The sequence below is a fragment of the Lonchura striata genome, chromosome 3 (genome assembly GCF_050655825.1).
Source record: "Lonchura striata isolate lonStrDom1 chromosome 3, ASM5065582v1, whole genome shotgun sequence".
Taxonomy (NCBI): Eukaryota; Metazoa; Chordata; class Aves; order Passeriformes; family Estrildidae; genus Lonchura; species Lonchura striata.
In genome coordinates this window covers 28,472,733-28,493,439 of record NC_140705.1, presented here as the reverse complement: position 1 = coordinate 28,493,439, position 20,707 = coordinate 28,472,733, and the positions used below count along the sequence as shown (strand labels likewise).

General features: G+C 34.8%; 1 protein-coding gene across 21 annotated transcripts in view; it reads right to left on the bottom strand.

Annotated features, from left to right (window-relative positions):
• Positions 1-20,707, bottom strand: part of ADGRB3 (adhesion G protein-coupled receptor B3) — a 461,440-nt gene that overhangs the window by 241,155 nt on the left and 199,578 nt on the right. For all 21 annotated transcript variants that reach the window (XR_014954217.1, XR_014954216.1, XR_014954218.1 and 18 more), the window contains 3 exons: positions 18,803-18,904; positions 18,123-18,229; positions 3,230-3,424 (listed from right to left, as the gene is read on the bottom strand). Coding sequence is in view for 17 of the 21 variants with exons in the window: in XM_021530139.4 (XP_021385814.1) it covers positions 3,230-3,424; positions 18,123-18,229; positions 18,803-18,904 (404 nt within the window). In the remaining 4 variants the exon portion in view is untranslated. The remainder of the gene's footprint in view (positions 1-3,229; positions 3,425-18,122; positions 18,230-18,802; positions 18,905-20,707) is intronic.

Genomic DNA, 20,707 nt, shown 5'->3' with positions numbered 1-20,707 from the left:
TTGACCCTCTCTGCAGGCATAAAGTTGCAATAAATCCTTTTATACAGTTAGAGAATTCCTCCCTAGAAGGAAGTATTGGATAGCCTTAAGTCACCTCCACTTTTGGACGTCAGCATAGTGAATGTGAGTGCGGGAAGAGGAAGGTGGAGGGAAAAAGGATTGGACAATCCTGTTAAACCCTGACTCACATCAATGGTCCCTATGGCTAATATAAAAGGGATTATACGGCTCTAACTTCTTTGGGGAGAAACCTTTTTTTCCTGTTTGCTGCATCAGGGGATTGTACAACTCGCTTTGCCATTCTATCTGAAATGTAGTTACTTTCCTGCCTTCCTGTCCTTAGAAGGAAGTTCAAGCACTTTTAGACCACTTCTGGATAATCCAAAATGTTACTTTCATTTTGCTTATTTAAAATTTGTATTTTCTTCCTGGTAGAATCATTCTCACATAAGTACAGTGTCCATCTCATGGCCTCAGTGTACCTGCAGAGGGTATTTTAAAGAATTCCCATATTAAATGAAAAACCTGGCTTGCAGAAGAATTGAATGACATGTCTTGCAATAATTTCTGTGACTGTACTGTTATTTTAAGTCACTGATGCAGGACACCTTCTTGTTTATAAATGGTTATTTTTGTTACTGATATTGTATAGTATGTGCAAGTAAACATAGATATCGTTGCAAAAAACAGTTAAAAGATGCAAAAAGTAAAAGGAGTCATGTAATAAATAACTTGGCACTAAATATGCATACCTTAAAAGCTTTATTTTGCTCTTGCTATTGTCTGCCTAAAGAAGTGGCATTTTCAATGCAGCATAACAGGGAGCAGCACCTTAATTTTGGATAATTAGCTGGAAAATTTCAAATTTGATCTCACTTTTCGGTTCGTTCATTTTGATACAGAGTCTCTGAATCACAACTCTTGAACTATTCATGAATATTAATATTGAATATAAACCAGATATTGTAGGCATTTGAAGGATTATCTAGATGGATGGAGTGTAAAGATACAAATATATTCAGACATATAGACTTTTTCTTTCTCAGTCATAATTCAAGTGTTGTTTTGTAAATAAAAAATACTGTTGGTCCATAATTCATCATAGCCTACTTTTCCAGCATCACACAAAATGATAAATTATGGCTTTTAGGGACTTTAAACCTCACTCATGCTTTTCTGATTATTTCTTTAAAATTAAAATCCATCACCTAAGAAATTCTACTCTTTATCTAGTTAAAAAATTTAATGGCATTAGAACACCACACAGAGATTCTACATAAAGAAGAATTTTCATGCAATTTTAATTTTTATCTTTTTGTTAATCACTTTGACAATGAGCTAGAAAGTATGTCCTAATGAAAATTAAAAATAAATACAATACTGCAGAGTATGGTAGAATATGACATATGTTTACATGTGGAAACATGCTTTTTAGAAATTAATAGTAAATTTTAAACTTTTGTTACTGAGCCAGAATGTCACTTTATATCACCAGAAGCCAGTAAAAAGAACCTTTCTTAATATATCCCCTGGGCCAAACACATGCTTTAGTCTGATTTCACTTACTTTGCTGAATATTGTCTGTTGGGTTTTTTTTTAAATTTTACCTTGGCTTGATGTTTGGGTTTTTTTTGTTTGTTTGTTTAGGTTTTTTGGTGGCTTTTTGTGGGTTTTTTTGGTACTTTTATTTTGTCTGACTTGAATTTTAAGTGTCTTTTTCAACTGGAATTAAAGAACTCCTTGTATTTAGGCATGCAAATGCTGAAATACAGTTATTTTCTTTGGTTTGAGAAATCTTTCAGAATTTGACTTACTACTTTTTATATTTTAAATTTCTTGGTTCTAAATTATTTCTTTAAATTCTTATTAAAATATATAATAACATTGTCAAATTCTGCCAGAATGCTATTAGAATTTTGGAAAGAGCTCTAAATTGCAAACTGAAACAAAACTTTTGGCACTATCAACAGTGGGAAAAGAATCAAATTCTCTCTAATGTAGGTAAACTGCCAATGACCTGATCTGCTAGACCCATGGACAAAATCACTTGTATCAAGCAGTTTCTCAAGACTGGTTCTAATAAAGACTTTGTAGTGCCTGTGAGCCATGAAGAAGTCACACTGGGCTATCAGACCATTGATTGCATGAAAATTTCCAGTTAATAACATCCTGCTTAACAGTAAAATTATTACTGACTAGATACCATCTCTCATTCAATAAAAAAAAAGGATTGTTCAGCAAACATACTCTTAAGAAAAGCGTTGTTTTAAAAAAAAAATTCAGCTGGCTACAGGCCAACACAAGAAATATCGGTTTTACTGTGGAAGTTAATTGTGCTTAGAAAAACTAGAAAAGTGAAAATATAATAGCAAATCTTGAAAACTTAACTGTGAAAAAATGCCTTTTCCAAGGTATCTCCCTTCATCTGCATGCATCTATTCCAACGTGTATGTATAATTTATGCTTACCTTTACACAAATACATGACCTGCATTAATAACTTCATTAGGAATTTATGAATGATAATTAAGTTCTCCTGTTCATAAATATTATACACACCTGCCCTCTTATTATTCTTTGTCAGTAATCTACAATCTTTGAAATGTGTCTAAAATTTTCATATATAAGATGAAACCAATATATTTATCTAGAAGTCCTGAGTAAGAGTTGAGCAGCCCATTATATAGAAATAATTGCATTTGTTTTATCACTGACAGTATTTTATCTGTCCTCTTGCACAAGAAGAGTTAATATAACATGTAAAATAGAAACTTTATATGAAATGCACTATCCATCACTCCTGTGCACTTTTAATGACCTTTATTTATATGAAATGAAGAAGCAATGCCAGAATTACATAACTTGGTGAATAGCTTTTGAACTGAAATGAACTGGAAAAAAGAACACCAGCTAAATGCTAGTGCCAAAACATACCAGCACCTCCTATCAGTCAGACTGAACCTTGAATGACAAAGACTCTGAAATGCCACAAAGCAAGTATTTTACATATTTCATCCACTGCACTGGTTTTGATATTTTTCTTATTAAATGTTGCTGAGCCTGCTTCTGACTTTACACTTGGATCTTAGCTTTATGTGAAGAATGCTTATGTCTATCATGTGGAAGCCTTCCCTTGCCTCTGTGGGCAAACCAACTGCCATGCAGTATAATGCAACATACAGACATAAACTCCATCAATTGAAACATTACTTTTACAATGTTTCTCTTACCTGCACCCCATCAGACGCAGGGATATAACTTGCTCTTTTAAATGTGTCTGTAACATTTCTGAGAATTTCCACGGAAATTAGAAGGTCCCCAGCATAAAAATTTTTCCTCTGCGTTAAATCCAATAGTGTCTTGGTTACCTGGGACATGCCATCACCAGCCAACATCCTCTGACCCTTGGCAAGATGCTCTTTAATCTATACCAAAAGAAAAAAAAATCCTATTATCAGAACCTATATACTCAGAAAAATGTATGATAAATTCTAAACAGAGTGAAAATATTAAATGTTAAAATTAGTAAAAAAAATGTCCTGTTAAAGATAAGACAAAATAGTAGTCTATGGTGATAGAAATATTATTTTTATCAGAGCATTATTGATTTTATACTGAAAGCTTCTGAATTTCTTGTGTTTCACACATTTGCTTCTTGAAACGCCATGGGCTGGACTGAAGCTTTAATTTGTTGTCATGACACAGCAAGGAACTGCCCTGCCTCAGAAGAACATCTGTACAACCACAGCTGCCCCTCATTTAACAACTGAGACCTCTGAATGGAATAAATGCTAAAGCAGTACTTGTTATAATCTGATTTACTATAGGAGAGTAGACCTTTCACCTCTGCCAGCCCAGTTTGGCTAGTCAGTGCAAGAGAGGTGGTTTAGTTGGAAGCTGGTTATGATGCACTCTTCTGTAGTGCTAGCACAAAGGTGTTAACTTGGAACAATCCTGTTTGCTATTTCCAAGAAATGCAAATTAAATTATGAATAGCTCCTGTGTATCTGCCAAAAGAGCATACTTTAGCAGTAGTTCTCCCAGCAGCTGTGTTCAGGGCTAGTGATCCAAAACAAATATGCCAGAAGTACCCTCCTGATAAGAACTGAACTTGTGGATCTGGTTAATTCTCAAAGCTGACTCAGCATCCCAGGAAGATGCATAGAGTATCACAAAGCTAGGAAAAGGCCAGACAAGGCTAAAAGAAAGAGCACGAGTTAAACAACCTATTTTCAAATATACATTATAATTTAAGCATAAAAGCACAAGTTCTTCTGAATTGAAAATTAGAATATCATAGAATCATAAAATATCCTGAGTTTAAAGGTTTTTTAGATAGACTTACCCAACACAGACCTCATTCTAAGCAGGAGGGCTGAAAATACTATGCAACTGGCAACAAAAGGGTTGTCATGGTCTTCAAAAATGTATCTTCAATTGCTTTTAAACTTGTCTTATTACTGACATATAGAGGGAAAAATTACTAATGTAAATACAGTTGAACTAGATGATATTGAAAGTCTCTTCCGAACTTGATGATTCTTTGATAATAGGGTGCTGATGTGGAAGGAGGAGTGTAAAGATATTTTGTGCCACTTCCAGATGTCTCCAGACAATTTGTGTCAATGTGCAGGCTTTCATTATATAAAATAATACATAAGGATACACTATATAATAAAAGTGTTTAAAAGGGTTCAAATCAGCTCCTATGAAATAAACTTTAAAAATGTAATCATCCTCTGACATACTAATTCTAAGCAGCATGGGGTTTTTTTCAGGATGTTGGTTCATATTTTGGTTCTCAATCAGTTATCAGATAAACTAGATATATGTAACAAAACTGGGGCTGGACAAAGTGGCTGCTTCACGCTTCCTCCATGGCCTTAAATCATCTTTAAGAGCAGCTGGGGATTTTTATGGACCACCAATGCCCTGACAAAACCCTATAAATACTTAAGACTGCCTGCTGCATCTTGGACAGGGAGTGAATCTATTCTATACGATGAGTACAGAGGTACAAGCATAATAGTATTATTAATATTTAGAAAAAAATCAGTGAGAACTAAGACCATTAATTGTTTTGTTTGGTTGGTGGCATTTTTAAACAAATATTTCAGCAGAAATACCTCCCTCGGTCTTCAGAATACTGCAATATGTAATCAGTCAAGAAGCTTGCTTCCAGAAATAATTTCATGCAGTTTCTGTTCCTTTTAGAAAAAGATTTTGGACATAATTGTGTAGGAAAATAATACTCAAGAAAAAGGTGTGAGAATGGAAGGAAATTCAGTTCTGTAAATTCAGGAATCTGGTATTGTACACACAACATTATGACCTACTTTCTTTGGGACAAGCAAAAGCAAGCATGAATTTGATTTGTGCATTTTTGCTTCAAAAATTTTCTTGTGAAATGTTGTCATTTGTCTCATCTGCTTACACATTGCGTCTCAGAAGCTGGCGAAAAGAGCATCAGCCAGCACAGTAACACTAAAGAGAAGAACTTTTGTTGTAACTTATCCACCTCTTCCTTACACCAGAACATATTTCCAGATTTTGAGGATTAACAATACTAAATGTACCTTTAGTCAAGCACAAAAGAAATAAGAGGCTGTCCATATAGCTGAACTCCCAAATCTAACATGTGCCTCAGAATGTACTGTGGGAAAGGCATCACACAACTTGAAGGCAGGGTTTAAGAGAGAAAAAACATGTTCTTTTAATATTAGTAATAACAGCAATTGATCAGTCCTCATAAAATCTCTGCTGTGCTGTTACACTTGTATAAACACTGGTAGGAAGGCTGTTGAACTAGTCAGCAAGTTATTTTGTAGTGCATTATTTTGGTTCCTTCTGCTTCATCTGTATGCTCACCTCCCATTTGTTTTTCCATGTTTTGTGAATTTAAAGTCTTCCATGCAAACTTTAAATTCACATTTTAAAGATGGGAGAGGCTGTTGTTGATGGTTTTGGTTTTTTTCACAGAAGTCTTGGCCTCAGCTGCTTTTGGAATGCAAGTAATAAATTGAAATGATCCTACTTTTGACTGGTTTCTACACTTTCAAACAAGTAAGGCTCTGTTTTTGTGTCAGATCTCTAGCAGCAGTGGGAGCTGTAGTATGGCCTTTAGTCCTTTCAGGAAGACACTTTTGTTGCTCTTTGGGCATAATGATAAAAAGGTCTAGCAAGTGCCCACAATGTCACAGGACTAAGTGATTACACTTGCTTCAAAAGTAGCCAAGATTGTGATGTATCTCAGAATTCACTGACTCTTAAAACCCACAGCTCAGTTTGGAACTCTTTTTTTGTTAAATGGCATACCCAGAAAGCTCAATTTCCCAACCCAAGGATCCTTTCTCCTTCATATACACTACTCATATGCAGCTCCAAGAGCACCTTTCTTTTCGTCCTCTCAAGCTTCAACATGGCAGTCCCTTTCCCCAATCCTTCACTACCTCTCCAGGCCCACACTGCCTTGAGTTAGACAAGCAGCATATCCTTAGAAACAGCACAGCAAGACAGAAGGTTGCAAGGTGTTTAGCTAAAACATGTGGTGAAAATTAGAATTAATTAAGAGAATTTTTTTCTAAGACCAGTGAACAATGTGCAGGGGAAAATTAACAGCCTCTTTATTTTCTGTTTAATATGTAATGTATTTTCATGTTGTAAGACAGCTTACAACGCCTAAACACAACTTTAAAATCACAGGCCATTCACTCAGTTGATGTAAAATGGCACAATACCATTAAAGCCACTGAAGATTTTCAGATTAGTGTAAGTTGAAGGCAGTGAATCATTGAACAGCTATCAAATAATGTTTCTTCATGAAAATACAGAATATTGTCATCAGTAGTTAAAATAATGTCTTTCTCACCATCCTGCTTATTTTCTCTGCTACAGTCACTGTGATATTACGCACTGCCCAAGAAAGCTATTTTGGTCACCACTCTAGGCCCTGTGTGAAGGTCATTTTTTAGTGGTCCTACAGGCAAGCTCATTAAAAATAAAGTTTATGAGCCGAGAGACAGTGAAATGAAGCAGCTGTTAAACTGACACCAGTTGTCAGCCCAGCCGCTATCAGCCTGCACTGTGTGGCTGCATACTTGAAAAATTACTGAAATGTTTAACTGGACTTTGACTCAGGGTCCAGCTGCCTTTGTCCCTCAATTTATCAGAAAGTATGATATAAAAATGCCTCTTTACAATGTCAGATCTCCTAAGCCGTCGTCACTGGAGTACAATTTATTACTGCATAGTAATCACTGTAGACTAGATGTAGTTTAAAAGGACAGAAAACAACAAACCCTCAAGAAACTTATAAAAGACTGAAAAGAATTATTAATTTGAAGAGTAACTACACCATCAACCATTTTTCATTATTTTTTAGGATGATATTGGATTCATGGCCAGTTATTACTAATGATGTCATTAATATATTTTATGGTAGGGGGAACTATAAGAACCCAAATTAGTAAGCCCTACAAAGAAGTGAGGAAAGTTCATTTGAAATACAAATACATCCTGAAATTACTCATAATCTGCAAATCACTTTGCTTTTCAACTTCAGAACCCAAGACTAATATTTTGTAATATATAGTATTCTTTAGATGTAGAAATTGTAAGAAAATTCACACCACACCTGTAATGTGATGTCATTGTAAGAAAGTTGTTCACATTTGATAAAATCTTCATTACAGGCTGTTTTTTTTTCTGATAATCAATAGATTATTAATCAATAGACAGTCCTAACTGTTTTGGCACAGAAATTTATTTTCCCTCAATATAATAAATTATTTAAAATCTGTTTGTCTATTTTCAGGCTGTTTAGTGTTTGAGAATATAATTTGATCCATATATTAAAAGAAAGTGAGTAAGGTCTAAAGAAAGGGCTATGCATCTTCAGGTATGCATTCAAATTTTTATAACCTAACGTCATGCAAGAGATGTTTTCTATATATTCAGTAATTTACTAAGGAAGTGTCTCAAGCAATACAAAGTAATTTTCCACTATTTTATCAGTGAAATTAGTTAGTAATCTCATTTTCAATCATGATAACACACTATTAAATAAACATGTTGTGCAAAGAAGAAGGCAATAATATATTCCCTTTGTGTACAAAAATAAAGAGAAAAAGTAATTTGTAAACATTGTGACAAGTAAGATCAAGGATATAAATTAAGGAAAATTTTATAACTGCAAAGGAAATTATGTAGAGTTTACCCGAACACATTATGCAGCCTTCCATACTGGAGACAGCCAAGATATTGATAACAGCCAAGAAAAATAAAAAGCTGGAAGTAATACAAGTATAGCTGATTCTGATAAGACACAAGTTTGAGCTGGATGATCTCATGAATTTCCTTTAAGTTCTGTAATTCTGCAACACATCCCCGCAAATGTTCTGAAACCCCAACTAAAGCCTCCGGTAATTTATCCCAACCAGAAAAGCCAAAGTTTAAGGAGTGCTCTGAAATTGAACTTCAGCCTTCCTGCATTTATACAATCATGGTGTTCAATCCTCTGAACCAAGTTTTTGCAGAAACTGTGCATGAATCTGTGCCTCTGTGCACTTAGCTGAAACCACTACAATCTAATGCTTTAGGGAATTTATTTTAAATGTATATAGATGGAAGAAAAATTAGGATTACTTCATTATATTGAAACAGTCATTCCACTGTAATATACTTCCAAATATTTTTAAGCAAAATGTTCCCTAAAATAGGACTTTGGCTTTAGAGAAAAGAAGGTGGATTAGTTACACAAAATCCTTTCCTATTTTACACATTAATCTCAGGCAAACTGAATATTTGCACAGATGAAATTGCATGTGTTCTTCCACATGTGATCAGGTTTATTGAAGAATCTTTGAAAAAAAAAATCTAGTATGTGTGGAGGCCCAAAATGTTTTTAGAAGAATGTGAACAGCTCAGAGGAATGCTTCACTCTTTCTGTACCTTTTATTCTCTGCCCTCTTTTACAGACTCCTACGGTGTTATTCAAGAGATTTTTTCCCACTTTAGCCCATTATGTAATTCCTTTTTTTAATCAACATCATCATCACTGTAATCATCATCATCATCATCATCATCATCATCATCATCATCATCAATATAGTAAATTGTAATCCTGGAGCTATAGCCACTAAATAGGTAACAGAGAGAAATAATTACACATTGTCAATATTTTGATTTGCGCAAGGATCCAACAAAACATTTTAATGGATATTTTTAATAGATAAGACTGATCTCAGTAGAATAACAAATGAGTCTCAGGATTAGGAATGAATAATCATTGAACAGATCACATTTTTTTTCTTATTTTTATGTTTGTTGACCAAGGCTTGTATTATTATTTTATTAAATAGTGCTCTTAAGTGCTCCAATTATCTGTGATTAAATCCTGCTCACGTTGGCATGTTGTGTGAGAGATCTTGTTGTTACTGTTGTTTCTGTTTTTAACCAGAGGGCATGTCTTCAAGATTTGTGTTATCTATGTATAATGCAACCTGACAAGAGCAAGAGTTGAGAGGAAAAAGAGAATGACGACTCTGAGAGGGTTGTTTGTAGTTTATGACAGACATAACATTGCTTGGGGTAAAGTCTCCTGGTTCTCCAGAGTGACTGAATGGCTGAGGCTACAGGTCACAAAAGGATGTACTACAAATGAGCTGTCTTTCATTTTTTATGCTACATGGTCATCCTTGTAAGTATATGCCCCTAAACCATAAAGCTCTGACAAATGCCTAAATTTAAATGCATATTTGATTTTCAAATTAAATACTTATTTCATTTTGCTTCCATACAGTTATTTCCATGACATTCACTTTTATTTGGAGGAATAACCAAGAAGTTTTTTTCAAGGAAATTAGCATTATTTGGGAGCCCTAATTTCTGCATGGGTGTGCTGCATAAAGTAAGAGGCAAGAGAAAAATCCTTTGATGCTCATATACTTATTAAACCGTGGTAGAGGAATGCAGCAAATGAAGTAGTGGACAAAAGGCAAGGGAATAATTGTAGGATTCTCTGACCACTTCTTTGATTCCTGCTGCCAAGCCAAACTCCTGCAGTCATTTCACAGCTAGTGCCACATTCATAGTGCCACGTTCAATTGGAGTGAAGGTTTCAGCAGTTCTGGTAGACCTTAAGGGAAAATAAGATGAGATCTTTCTTTACCAAGCTCTTAAATGGCTTTCTATTGTTTAACCTCTGACCACACCTTAATGATGTTTATTTGTGGCTGCAGTGTTGGTTGGTTAGGAATATCAGTGTGCTCAGGGAACACTCAGCTGCTCACTACTGCAGAAGACACAGCAGTAGCAGCAAACACAGGAGCATATTTCATTTAACACACTTATTAATCTTTGGTAAATGTGTATGGTCCAGATACTGAAAAATTATTATGGACCCTGAAATGACAGTGGGGACTTACATTTTAATTTAACAATTAGGATTGGTTGGCTATTAAAAAAAACAGCTATTCAAAAGCAGAAAGGAAGAAAAGGAATTCCCCAGGTTGAATTGTGTGATGTGCTTGTGCAGAAAAGCAGACAAATGTTTTCTACTCTATAGTGTCTCTAAGACTGAGGTGCATATATATATGTTGGCAAAATCACATAATCATAGAATTATTTATTATTTAGAATTATTAGGTTGGAAAGGACCTTTAATATCATTAAGTCCAACTGTTATCTCAGCAGCGCTGCCAAATCCACCACTAAACCATTTCCCCAAGTGCCACATCTACATGGCTTTTAAATATCTCCAGGGTTTGGGGCTTGACAATCTTTTCCAGGAAGAACCCTTCCTAGGAAGAATCCTAATATCTAGTCTAAAGATTCCCTGGTGCAACTTGAGGTAATTTCCTCTTATCCTGTCACTTGTTGCCTAGGAGAAGAGACTTTCTTTCAGGTAGCTGCAGAGTGCCCTCACCATCAAGTCAACAGTGATACCAAAGTCATTAGGTTTTTTCCCCTTAAGTTTTAACCTTCTCCTGTGCAGAATGGGAAAATGTTAGTGAGACAGGAGAAAACTGTTGTCTGTCACAATCTCTTGATCAGTTGCTCTCTGATGAGAGAAAAGTTTGTCATCCTCCAGACTAGATAACAGAAGTGACAAAACAGAGCTGCATATTCTGGCCTTACAAGGGAGTCAAGGAAAGAAAAGCATATCATTTACTGACGCCCCTGCCTATCAAAATCTGTGAAGGTGACGAGAAATAGCTGGCATATATCAATATAAGTATAGACTGAGGAAGAACAAAAATGTTGTTTTTTGCCTCTGCATTCAAATCTATAAAACTAAGCCTGGCTGCTTTGCTCTGTGGCTATATAAAAAGAAATGAAGCAGTTAACTAGCAAAAAAAGGAGCAGTAATTTTTTTAGGAGGAAGCCTTTCATACCTCAGAGTACAGCAGACATTTCAGTGAGGAGTACGTGGACAGACTGATACGCTGCCCTTGTAATATAATTTGGAAAAACAAAATCATCTCTAATGAGCTCTAGCTGAGCAAATTGTTATTCACCTCAAAGCTCTTTTTATCAAATTATATTTTAGCCAAGCACTTGCAAAATCATGAGTAACGTTGCTGTGGAAAAAGTTAAAACAAAATTATAGTATGAGCAGAAGCAGCAGAAATGCATTTTTATGGCTATATTATTCGTTTGGCATGTAAAGATTCACCTGCATAAGTTCCCATGCTCCTTTATAAGTGCTAATATTTTGACATCCATGTGATAATTCATATGTAGATTTTTCCTTCCTAACTCTCAAGAGTTAAGAGATATTTTAGTTTTTCAACTTTCTGATAAAAAGTAGACCATTTTGCATGAATGCATTTTATATTGGGTGTTATATCACTAAAAGTGGCACTGTGTTCTGAGACTCTCAACATAAGAAGGGCATAGCCCTGTTGGAGTGAGTCCAGAGAAGGGCTACGGCGATGATTAGAGAGACAGGGCACCACTTCTGAGAGGAATGGCTAAGAGAGTTGGGATTATTCAGCGGGAGAGAAGGCTCTATAAAGATATTATAGGAGCCTTCCAGTACCTTTTTACGAGAACATGTAGTGACAGGACATGGGGAACCGTCTTCAAACTGAAAGAAGGTAGATTTAGATTAGAAATTAGGGAGAAATTTTTTACTGTGAATGTGGTGAATGTGAACAAGTTGCCTGGTGAAGTTGTGGATTCCCTGTCCCTGAAGTTGCTCAAGGCCAGGTTGGATTGGGCTTTGAGGGGTGGAAATGTGCCCTGCCTGTGGCAGGGAGAATGGAATGAGATGTTTTTTAAAATCCTTTGCAACCCAAACCATTCTATGATTCTATTGAAATATTGCCTTATTTTTATCACAGCAACTAAAAACATAATTTCATCATCTAGGTTAGAAAACTGTGCTACACAGGTTTATAAAATGATCTGTATTAGTAGAGATTTTCTGATACTACTGAAGATGTCTTTCAGGAACAAAGTTTCTTGCTAGCAGGCATTAGTCTTCATCATTATTTTTGAGTGTAGTTCAAATCTCTTCCAAACTAGAGCATACAAAGGACATGTAGAGGAAAACTCACTTAAGGCAAAAGGGCTATTTCAGTGTATGGCAAGACAATTATTCATTACCAACACTTTTTAAGATGATCCCTTAAAAAATTATCTTTTTTTTTTTTTTTTGGCAATTCAATGAATCCTATTGCTTAGTTTGAGTGCATAACACAGTAGAAAATAAAAATAACCTGTGAATTCAAGTATTTCCTCAATTTTCACAAAATCAATTTCTAATAGTTCATGGTAAGATTTTATGTATTAATGGTTTTCATTAAAAATGGTCAGAAAAGCTTCAATTTTCAATTCCTAGAAAGCTCATAAAAGGTGAAATCTCATTGCTCATCCACACCTACCTATTTTAATCTCATTTTCATTTTTTCCATTAGTCCCCATTCAAGTCTTTTCTGTTTTTTTAGATTTTGGACAGCTGGGGATGAGGTGAGTAGTTTCTTGTTTAGTTTAGTTTTGTTTTGTTTATTTTGCTGTGGTTTTTTTTTCTAATTTAGGTGGCTATTATCCATAGACTATATAAAGAATAATGAAGAATTTTTTATCTATGCTTCTTGGAAGCATGATAATGTAGGGTATTCCTAATTCTGAAGTCTTGCTTCTAAGTCGTATTGCTTGTACCATACCAAATTTGATAGACTTCAAGAAATTATGAAAGCAAAATATACTTTCATTTCAGTATATTTTTTTCTTGGATACTATCTGAAGTAGGCCTGTGGGGTCGTAATCACTGATTCTATTCTTGTCCTGCAGTCACTCATAAATACAGTACAAATAAATTTCTAAGTCTCAGGAAAGGTTTTACCCTATTTATCCAAATAAAGTAAAAAAACCTTCAAACCACAACTCAGAAAACATTAGTCTAGACTAGCCAAGTATTGGGTAATGTACACAATTCTATGTGAAATAATTAGGCACATAATTTTTAGCTTCCAGATCAAAAGAAGATAATGAGCAATGAGGAACGTACTTCATAATATTATACAGACTAAGTTTGGGTCATTAGATCATCATCTAATTTTCCTTTCTACATATAACAGTCCATTAAGCTAGCAACAGATGCACTTTAAAGAGATTAAAATATGTTAGCTAGACTGAAGTAGTTCAGTTTTCAGAAAATGAAACTATATGCCAAGGGTAGAAAGAGAGAACAGGCTTCAGAAAGGTCCATAACTTCTGCTATAGCAGTAACTGATTTGGTAAAATGATCTGAAAACCCAAATTATGCCTATTCCACAGGAAGGGAAAATCCTCCAAATTCTGAGAATTTAATATGGAATTAAAGAAAGGAATAAAATTCCTCACTATTAACAAAACTCTGGTGATCAGTATGTGATTAAGAACTTTCCAATAGGAACTGAAAAAAGGATATCTGCTGCCACTAGAGTTTACTAAACCTTTTCACTCTACTTCATTTCCATCCACAATAAAAAAGATACTTGGAAGAATTTCTTGTTATAATCCCCTCTTTCTCAAGAATACATTTTAAAAATTGCATATAATTGGGCAAAACATTCTTCTCAGCTACAATGACTGGTAACAGAGTCAAGACACCATGCTTGACTAAGAACATTTTCTTAATGCAAAGCTGCAGACAGTGCAAATACATTAGGACAATGCAAGAAAACCAGAACAAAATCTGGTAGATGATCTGTGATGTTTCTTTTTATGCTCATCAAGTTCCTGCTTGGTCCTCTAGGTCCAGGAGGCAAAGTATGCCTATTTATCACTCTGAATTTTCCACTAATAGTGCTTTAGGGAGAATAATCCTAACTAGGTTCTTTAAATATTATAATTGCAGCTAAGCAAATAATTTTCTAAAGGTTTATTTCATGGATTTGGGAATTTTTTTCCTTTAATATGTTTAGTGAATATTTTTTTTTTATTAGTCAACCAGCTGTAAAAGCTGGTCAAACAGTATTTGTTGAATTCATTTGATGATTGATTTGTACCAAATGTAGGATAAATCGTTCATGACTAATTGGTTCTGTTATTCAAAGAGATCTAATTGTCATCCCTAGTTTTAAAAGGAACCTGTACCATAGCGCACAAGGTAAAATAACGTAACAGAAGTACAGGCTGTACATTTGTAGCACAGCTGACATTCATAATTCTCTTAAACTGCTTTTTATCAAACTCCTATCATGTAGGACAAGCTGCCCTTGAAAGAAATAAACTGAGTGTTGATCTCCACAAGTCAAACCATACTTCTCTATTATTTAATCATGTTCAAGTGCATGGTCTCTTTAAAGGCTCTGTGTTTGTTATATTTTTACTATGCCAGGGATTTTCTGTTGTCCCATGGAGATGTAACATTAAGAAGGAAAAGTGGCTTGGCACTAATTCAGAAGACTTGAGATAAATTTCCTGCTCAAGCGGTCTCAGTTCTCCATCAACAAAAAATGTAGAGGTACTACAGACTCATCTTAAAAATATATTGAAGAGATATATTAATTTAAGACTTGGAATTATTCTGAAACTGTTGCAATAGAATATTAAGCATAATATTGATATATGCATTGAAAAGTGGTCCACAAGTCCAGACAATGTAACTCAACCCCATTTTCCTCTGAGGTGCCATAACCTACATCTGAAGCACCAGGGCATGCAGTAGAGGCAGTAATTCTGTCTGGCACATTCTGTAAGTGACTTAGCATTATGGGTGTATTTTTAGCTTTAATGACTCTCCATCTTTACAAATAGACGTTCAAATGGATTTTAAGATTAAAATATGGTGCCATTCTAGCATGATTTCCAAAGCAACCATGTTGGTCTCAGTACAAGTCTTGAGTCAAGATGAAGAACACACAGCACTAGCTGGGGTTCAGCTTCTTTAATACTGCTTATTAAGGGTTGAAATTTGTGCCATGCCAATTCCAGGTAAGTAATAGAGAAAACTGTAAAAATACAAGAAGCTTTGTGCATGAGGCAGTGAATTTACAGTAGTTATATACAGTAAGGAAACGGTCTTCAGGGGTCAATCACCTGTGGTTATGTGGTAAAATTGTACACTATATATAGCATAGAATTTTGGTTTCCTCACATTAAACTCTCTATCCCTCCTCTGTCCCAGAAAATCATGTTTTTATTGCCTGCTGACAATGGCCTCTCTGCTACGCTATCCTCTAAAAGATGGTAGCCATTGTTTGGGAGAGTGCTCACTGGTGTGGTCTGAAATGGTCAGGGAGCATACTAACACATACACTGTTAAACTGTGCAGATGACTACAAGGACTTTTAAGCTTAAGTTTATTTACTAGTATAAAAGTTTACAGTACAGCACCTGTGTAGCCAGGTTAGCAGGGTCTATGACCATGGAAATCTTCTCTGGCTCCCATCATACTGAATACTTGTCTTTATATAATATTTTCCTAGGTACAACATCAAGTGAATTTTACTATGTGATTTCTGGTTCTAGATTATATGCAGCTTGATTGGAGGGCAAAAAGACGGTGACTTGTCTGTATTCTATGCTTTAATGTATTAAATATTGTATTTATGTATATCAAATGCTTTGTATCAGCTTCAGGAACATAATTTTTTAGAAGACAGCACATCTCATTTTCTTTTATATATTTCAGATAATAAATGAAAGAGATTCAGCTCAAATTTTATGGGAATATTCAGAGAACTGAGTGATACCCTGCTCTATTCCTGGTCTGCATTGGTAAAATAACTTTATTGGTAAGTTAAGCACACTGAGACAACACATACATGCTTTCATAAGCACACATATTTATTATAGCAACACCGTCTGTCAGCAGCTTCCTTATAAAGCCCTATTTTCAGGGATTTATGGAACTGACATATGTATCGTGGGGGAACAAGCCTACATTTGCAGGGCAATGACCTTACAGGTCTTTACCTCCATTTTCTCTGATTCTTTAAATATGCTGCGTTGTTCACTTTGAGAAGCAGAAAGATGTAAGACAGACCAATTTTCTTTGCGAACAGCTCCCAAGTGTGAAAGAAGTCCACTTCTCTAATTTGTATGCACACTAGCTAGACTTAAATTTTGTGCAGCAAAAAGATATGTTTAGGTGTTTCTGTAATTTTAAAGAAGCATTACCAATCTTTAAATGCTCTTTGGCAGAAAGAATGTTTCACAGTGTAATTTATTTATAATTAATATTTCCAAAAAGGAAATATAGGGAAAAAAAAAGATAAATCTGCTCTATGTAAGAAATGTCTTTTGTTCAACAAGTCAGACCTCTGGCTCTTGAAAAATTACCAGTGCCTACCAAAGCCAGGTAAGTCAAACCACTGAATAGCATGAAACAGCATTTTGCATAGTTTGAGCTGCAAATTAATATAGACCTAACAAATGAAATTGTTGCAATAGAGTAAATTACCAAAACTATTACAGCCAACTTAATATGTTTTTGAGCATTAACACTAAAGGGAGAGGTGAACATGCAGGCAGCTGTGTAAAATAGAAGCTTCTGTGTATTGGGGAAAATTCCTTTGACAATCTATTCTGTCCTGTTTTAAAAATAATTCTTGCTTTGGCCTACCCTGAAACTGAATCCCGGGTCTCAAATAAATTTGGTCTAACAAAACAAAAATGCAACTCAAAGGAATTAATCAAAATCTCCTCTAAGTAGCAATCCAGATTTGAGGAACAGCAGCCAGGCTACTGCTTTTCAAGCCACCGAAGAATTTTAAACGTGTTACAGAAGTGTTGCACTTGGTTGAGAAGTTGGGAAGTGATGAAGCACAGAGTTGTATTAGTGTGCCTCTGCTGAATGATAAACAGAGCAGTGGCCTTTGGAAAAGGATGCAGAGTAATAAGAATGTCAGTAGAATATATCACGCAGAGAAAATCCATTGTCCATGAGAATCTTCAAAGGCTCATTTCCCACTATAGTATTAACCTGGCTGAATGCTTCAACTAGGGACATAGAGGGTAACTAATATACCTAATATATACCATGGTAACATATTTATGAAGCAATATACATTATGTATTACATCTATCCATATAAACATGTTTAGGCAGTACATAATTGTATAATGCCAATGCTTTGCAAATAAACTTTTTGTCAGGCTTTTAAAAAAAAATTCACATAGTATTTCTTCATCTAGAGTTACTTTTCCTTTTCCAAGACACTGCGATTTACCCTATAATCATTTCCTATTGTTACATTTGAATGTGAAGTTCTAAATTTGAGAGCAAAAAGAAACATTCCTGGCTTCATACTCTGCAATTAAAGAATACACAGTATTACAGAATTCTCAGCATGTTGCTCTTCCAGTAAATCTCATTTATTCACATCTCATTTTCTAATAAACTAAAATATGTTTTGCCTCTGATCCCTATAAAAATTTCACACAGTGGACATGAAAGAAGGGAATCTGATTCATTTTTTCAATTCTACAGTAAGACAAGGCTTATTTCACAAACACCAGCATTATACAAGATCAAAATAATATCCATTACCATAAATTAATTCTTTCTCAGATCTGTTTTCCTCTTGGTATTGCTTAACAGAAACCTAAGAGTAAATAAGCAAGTTTCTTTTTACGCCAGTGATTAGTAATGAATAAACAGAGCAAGTACTAAAGCTGACTTTGCACCTACTGAATGCTGCAAGTGTCTGTACTCGTTTGATATGCATCTAGCAAAGCTTGGATGCTCCCAAAAGGCCACTCCATGAACACTGAGAGAGCAGCGTCTGCTAGTGGTGCCTGTAAGACACAAAGAAGACAGAAAATATTTATATAAGTGAGAGGAACTGGAAAGAATAAACTTATTTAATCTATGTTCTATGCTATTTTAAAGGCACACACAGAAATAATTTCATGTAATGATCATCGGTATATAGAGAGTAGTATAAGATCCTGAAACACATTTCAATGTTTACTTGATTGCTTTTTAGCAGTGTTTCCTTAATTAAAAAGATTTTTATGTTCTCCCTCATTTTCATCACTTTGCCTGATAGATCCAGTCAAATTGATTTCTTGTCAGCTTCTTCTTTGTGGTTATAATGCTCATATGTACATATATACATATGTATATATACAGATAAATGTACATACACCACAGACCCATGCATATATGTAAGCTGTAAGAGATATCATATGTACGTGCATATTTTCATGCATATGCATAAGTAAATATGCATAAGTAAATATGTGAGGTTTATACAGATATATTCACATATATGCATATTTACATGGGTCTAGCAATAATTTATCTAGGATACAAAGCAAAATATTTCTCCCCTTTTTTATCATCAAGATTTCAAAGTAGTACTGTACCTGTGGCATTGAGAGGACATCGATTGAATGCCATGTCCCCAGCTGGGGTCCTTTTCCAGACCATTGACATCAAATAGTCTTCAGGACATATTTCATAAGGCGCTGTCATTTATAAATGAGAATTTAAATAGAAACATTAACATATTTTATATCATAAAAATAAGTGCTCCATTTCATCCTACTTTTTCCTGAAATGTGTATATTAACATAACTTGGGTTAATTTTCAGTTTGAAGTAAAAAAATGAGAAGCCTGATATTTTGCATATCTGTCTTAGTGATGGTATTTATTTCATACAAACCATGGCTTTATTCTTCCCATCAAGCAAGCACTTTTTTAAGTTGTAGTTACAATATGAACTGGTTTTACTCTTTCATTGTTGCTCTATTTTGATCAATAACACTAAGAAACTATCAGAAGATGATGAGACTTAAACTGTGATAAGTTACAATGCTAATCTTTAACTAAAATTTGTAAAGATTTTTTTTCTAAAATTGAATCTTTATGTGAAAAAATCAGTTCTGAAAAGACAGTTGAAACATTAAATGTGCTGAAGGTGCTAAATGAGAGTTGTGTATTCTGAAGGTTATTATAAAACCAGGTTATTTCTTTGAAATGTGTTTCAGTACAAGCTGGTAATTAAGAAAGTATAGTCAATAATGTGGGACTGAGTGTCTATGAAGCAAAATAACCTTTTACTGGTTATTGCAATACCATTTAAAGGGAAAATTATTGTCACAATTTTGTACTAACAGAACTGCATGGGGAAAAATAAACTTCAGCAAATGCTTCATGTTTTATTTTCACATGGTCACAACAGCAGATTCCTCTTGCTCTCTGTATGTTAGTGTATATTCCAGTTTATGATTTTTGAGCAAATTAGATTAGCACAGAAAACATCTGGCTGAAGCTATCTCACAACTCACATCACTGACATGTTAGTTAATGAAACCTAATTCACTCCAAGTTCAGGGCAGAAAATCAGGAATTGTTTATTATTATATATTATTCTTACCAGAAAAAAAAAAAAAAAGTAACCCTGCTGTATTACAGCAAAGTGGTTACAAAACAAGAAAAAAGAAAAGAGAAAGGAAATTCATTCTAGCAGATGGTGTGATAAGGCAGAAAGCAATTCAATGATTCACTCATGGTTGCATGGGAAATCTCTAGCAGAGGCAGGAACAGACTACAGATTTTGCCCATCCCATTATCTAACCCATAAAATCGTCCATCTTCCCTGTTTTGTACGTCTGCTGACGGAAGTGTGAGCAAGGGAACTGAGTAGACTTTTGCACAAAGCTGTACCCTCTCTTTGTAGAGGACAAAGAATACCTAGCAGATGGCTCAGTAATACTAATATGAATCACAGTTGGGCAGAAAAATTGCTTGCTAAATTTGCCTCACCATCAGCATTCCTGAATCGTAAATCAAGACAGTTGGTGCTGCTAAAAATGCAAGAGATCCATTAATGGCAAAACCCAAAGAAAGTCAGTTATAGTCATAATGTAGAATACTAGCCCTGCTTCAGATATGCCCACAGAGTGAATGCATCAGGACAGAGTTACACTGGGAAAAAACAGATTTTGGTAAACATAAGCCATCTGGTGACATAAGCAAAAGCAATTACCATTCTATTATGACCTTATAAACAAAAGAAATGTTCTGTTTTGAGGAGCGTAAATTAACATAATAAGGAGGTTATATTATAAATTACATAAATTTGCTGGAGCTTAGAGCTCTCTGAGAACTATATTTGTTATGCAGCTGTGGCCATTTCAAATGTGTTGTGTTCACTAATCACCACTTTAGGTGCTGATTCTCAGAACTAAAACTCTTTTCTCCACATACTGAATGTTACATGTGAGTTTTTTGCTTAAAAAATGTATACATATATCTATAGGCACAC